Source organism: Trichechus manatus, unplaced genomic scaffold, assembly GCF_000243295.1.
Source record: "Trichechus manatus latirostris isolate Lorelei unplaced genomic scaffold, TriManLat1.0 scaffold00236, whole genome shotgun sequence".
NCBI lineage: Eukaryota > Metazoa > Chordata > Mammalia > Sirenia > Trichechidae > Trichechus > Trichechus manatus.
The window spans coordinates 2,599,879-2,603,881 of NW_004444172.1; the positions used below are offsets into that span (position 1 = coordinate 2,599,879).

The following is a 4,003-nucleotide window of genomic DNA, read 5'->3' on the forward strand; positions in this document are numbered from 1 at the left end:
GTAGGTGTCAACAAATGTTTTTATATATATATATATATATATATACACGCATACACACGGTTTTAATTCCAATGTGACGAGTAGTGCTTCTTCAACCAGGAGAGAGCTCTACCACACTCTGGGCTCCTGAGACCCTCCAGAGAGAGCCGAGGCCCGGTACAGTCTTCACAGATGACACCCAGTGCAGGGCACTTTTATTAGGCAAGTGGGAAGGGGCAGGGTGCAGCCCAAGGTGTGTCTGCCTGGGCTTCACACAGGCCCAGAGCTTTGCTGCACCCTCTTCATCAGCTCTTCGTCCTGCATGGACAACTCTGTCAACTTTTTGCCCATCCGCTCGTGGATATCCAGGTACTTGGAGACACACCGGTCCAGGCAGACAGACTCACCCTTGGACAGCTCTGCTTCCTTGTAGTGGGCAGGCACGCACTTCCGGTGGCAGGCACTGGTCATTCTATGGGGGGAGAACAGCAAAGTTGGTTCAGCAGCAGTAACATCCTGGGAACCCTCGCCCACTCCTGCTCTGGCTATAATGATTTCACTTCCCCCCAGAAGATAGGGTAAACCTTCAGTCTGCACCTTGGCCAGCCTGGAAGGTCCTTCAGAGTAGGAACTCTGTCTGAGTCCATATATATGACTAATTAAAAAGGAACTATATTAGTTGAGTACTAGGGGACAGGTGTGGTTTAGTGGTAGAATTCTCGCCTTCTATCAGGAAGACCGGGCTCTGACTCCCAGCAAATGCACCTCATGCACAGCCACCACACGTCTGTCAGTGGAGACTTGCGTGTTGCTATGATGCTAAACAGGTTTCAGCAAAGCTTCCAGCTTTAGACTAAGAAGAAAGGCCTGGTGACCTACTTCAAACATCAGCCTATGAAAACCCTATGAATCACAATGGTCTGATCCACAACCAATCATGGGGATGGTGCAGGACCGGGCAGCATTTCATTCAGATGTGCACGGTGCGCCATGAGTCAGGGGCAGACTTGATCAAAATTAACAACAACTGAGTACTGGCTCTGTGCCAGGCATTGTACTAAGTGCTTGCTCTATATGGATTCTTTTATGTAATTCTTACAATAGGAGCCCTGGTGGTGCAGTGGTTAAGCGCTTGGCTAACTGAAAGGTCGGCAGTTTGAACCCACCAGCCCCTCCACAGGAGAAAGATGTGGCAATCACTTCTGTAAAGATTACGGCCAAGAAAACCCTATGGGGCAGTTCTACTCTGTCCTATACGGTCGCTATGAGTTGGAGTCAACTCAACAGCACACATCAACAGGAAAAACAATCCTTACAATAACCTATAAGGTAGGCACTAATTATCCCCATTTCACTGATAAGGAAATTAAGGCACAGAGAAGCTCATAATTTGCTGAGGATCACATGGAGCGTGGGTATAAACCCAGGCAGTCTGACTTCACAGCCTACGTTTTAAAAACCATTCTACTATACAGCCTCCAAAACAAACCAATCAATCAAGGGAGAGGATAGTAGAGAGCTTAAGCTCATAAAAATAACAAAAGACATTTATTGAGTGCTTACTATGTGTTGGGCTTGATGCTAAGGGTTTGTCATACATCTTACACTTAATATTTATAATGTCTTTATGAGGTAGTACTATTATTATCTCCATTTTATAGATGAGGAAACCATTCACCAAAGAGCCCACGTAACTTGTTCAAGGCTATAGTGCTGGTGACTGGTGGAGGCAGGATTTGTTTCCCGATTTGCCAAATGGAATGATGGCTAGTTCTGGAGTCTGACTGAGGTACTAGTCCTGACACTGTGACTAAATAGTTTTGGAGCCTGAGGAAGTTAATTAGCCTCTGTTGTTGCTGCTGTGTGTCAGTTAGTCAATTCCGATTCATAGCGACCCTACAGGGCACAGTAGAACCGACTCACAGGGTCTCCTAGGCTATAATCTTTACCAGAGCAGATCGCCAGGTCTTTTCTCCGGTGGAGCCGCTGGTAGGTTCAAACCACTGACTGTTAACAGCCAGCATTTAACCATTGTGCCACAAGGCCTCCTTAATTAACTTCTAGAAGCCCCAATTTCATCATCTTAAAATGGGACTAACAAAATCAACCCACTGAATTATTTTGAAGATTAAAAAAGATGTTTGTAAATGCTCAGCAAGTGCCTGACATACAGTAAGAGTTTAAGAAATGTTAACTACTAAATCTGCTATTTGTCAAAAGGCAAATGCTCAACTGTTTTTGGAGCCTGCACAGAGCATGGACTGGAGATTTTCTCCCTGCTCCGCTCTTTCATTTCCAATTCCACCCCAATCTAAATTTCCACCTCATTCTCGTGGCCTCGTATGGCGTCTGCATCAGCTGTCAACCATGGGTGGGAAGGGGGCTTAAGCACCAGCTTCAGGCTCCCCTAGATTGAGGAAAGCCATTTGTCAGAAGTCCTCCGCCCCTGCCCTTGGAAAGGGTGGCCAAGACATATTCTCTGAGACTTCGTATACCGTTGGGGCCGGCTCTCCTTACCTGTTGTACATATCGGCCATCATCTCCACCTCCAGCTCAGCTGCCAGCTGCTGAGCCCTGAGAGGATCCATCTTTGCCCCGGCACCGTGGAGGGACCTCCTTCCGGCCTCCTAGTCCTGGAGGCAAATATCACCGTCAGCGCCCAGCCCTCCCGTTCGCCCTTCTAGCCCAGGAGCTGGCTTACCGATGCGGAGGATCACAGGGCGTCAGAACTCGGAGAGGCCCACTGAGCTCAGTGAGCTCATATGCCCCATTTCACAGATGTGAAGACAGAGGCCCGAAGGGGAGCATTGTTTAACCCAAGGTCACACAGCATGTCAAGGGCGGAGTTGGAAACCAAGCCCTGGCGCCCTACGCCCCCTCTCTCGGGGTCAACTCTATCCAGGAAAAGATCGAGAAACTGGACCGGAACACCCTAAATAGCGGGACTGAACCTTCCGGGTCCTGGGAACTCAATCATACGCGGGACCCAGGCGCTCGGCCCGGCCCAAGGACTACACCTCAGAAATGGCGGCGCCATCTTCAGGGTCACCTAGGGACCAGGGGGCCATAGGCCACTCACCACAGCCTGGGGCCCGTCACGATGTCCCTTCTGTCGCTAACTTCAGGCGAACACTGGAAAGTCAGCCGGGGCCGAGATACACTAAAGCGGAAGCACGTGGGTAACTTCCGGGAGGGAAGTTCCGCCTCTTCTTTGATCAGGACTCGCTTCTTGAATGAAGTACCATCGAGGTGGAACCAGGCAATCGGCTACCATAGAGAGGGAGCTGCCGGCTCCGACTGAAGGCGAAGGCGATTTGAGAATGCTAGAGGGGACTCCACAGTACCATAGAGGCGTGGGCGGTGTGCAGAGTGTCCGCATCCTTGCTAGAATTTAAGTCTCTAGGGGTGTCACAGAGAGCTTTGAGTTAATTGGCTCGGTACGAAAGGGTGATGTCTACAGCCCAGAGAGCAGGCGCATAAGTGCAAATCAGGCGTGGAGAAACAAGAACGCCTTCAAACAGCGGTTCTCAGATTTTGCTGCACATTAATATCAGCTGGGGGCATTTTTTAAACTCCAAATCCCAGGTCACACTTAATGCCAATTGAATCAGAATCTCTGGGAGCAGGACCTAGGCATCTGTCTTAGTCATCTAGTGCTGCTATTACAGAAATACTACAAGTGGATGGTTTTAACAAAGAGAAGTTTATTTCCTTACAGTGAAGTAGGCTAAAAGTCCAAATTCAGGGTGTCAGCTCCAGGGGAAGGCTTTCTCTCTCTGTCGGCCTTCTCATCAATGTTCCCCCGGTCTAGGAGCTTCTCGGCTCAGGGACCCCGGGTCCAAAGGACATGCTCTGCTCCTGGCACTGCTTTCTTGGTGTGAGGTTTCCCCACCACCTCACTTCTCCGTTTTATATCTCAAGAGACTGCCTCAGGACACAATCCAATCTTGTAGACTGAGTTCTGCCTCACTAACCCAACTGCTACCAATCCTCCCTCATTAACATCATAGGGGCAGGATTTACA

At 49.3% G+C, this 4,003-nt stretch overlaps 1 protein-coding gene across 1 annotated transcript; it reads right to left on the bottom strand.

Annotated features, from left to right (window-relative positions):
- On the bottom strand, positions 1–3,246 carry TIMM10 (translocase of inner mitochondrial membrane 10). The gene is made up of 3 exons (XM_004389187.2): positions 3,059–3,246; positions 2,497–2,612; positions 1–451 (listed from the first exon to the last, which is right to left on the bottom strand). The coding sequence occupies exons 2-3, from the start codon at positions 2,565–2,567 to the stop codon at positions 250–252; spliced, it is 273 nt and encodes a 90-aa protein (XP_004389244.1). The 5' UTR covers positions 2,568–2,612; positions 3,059–3,246; the 3' UTR covers positions 1–249.
- Between the last annotated feature and the right edge of the window lie 757 nt (positions 3,247–4,003).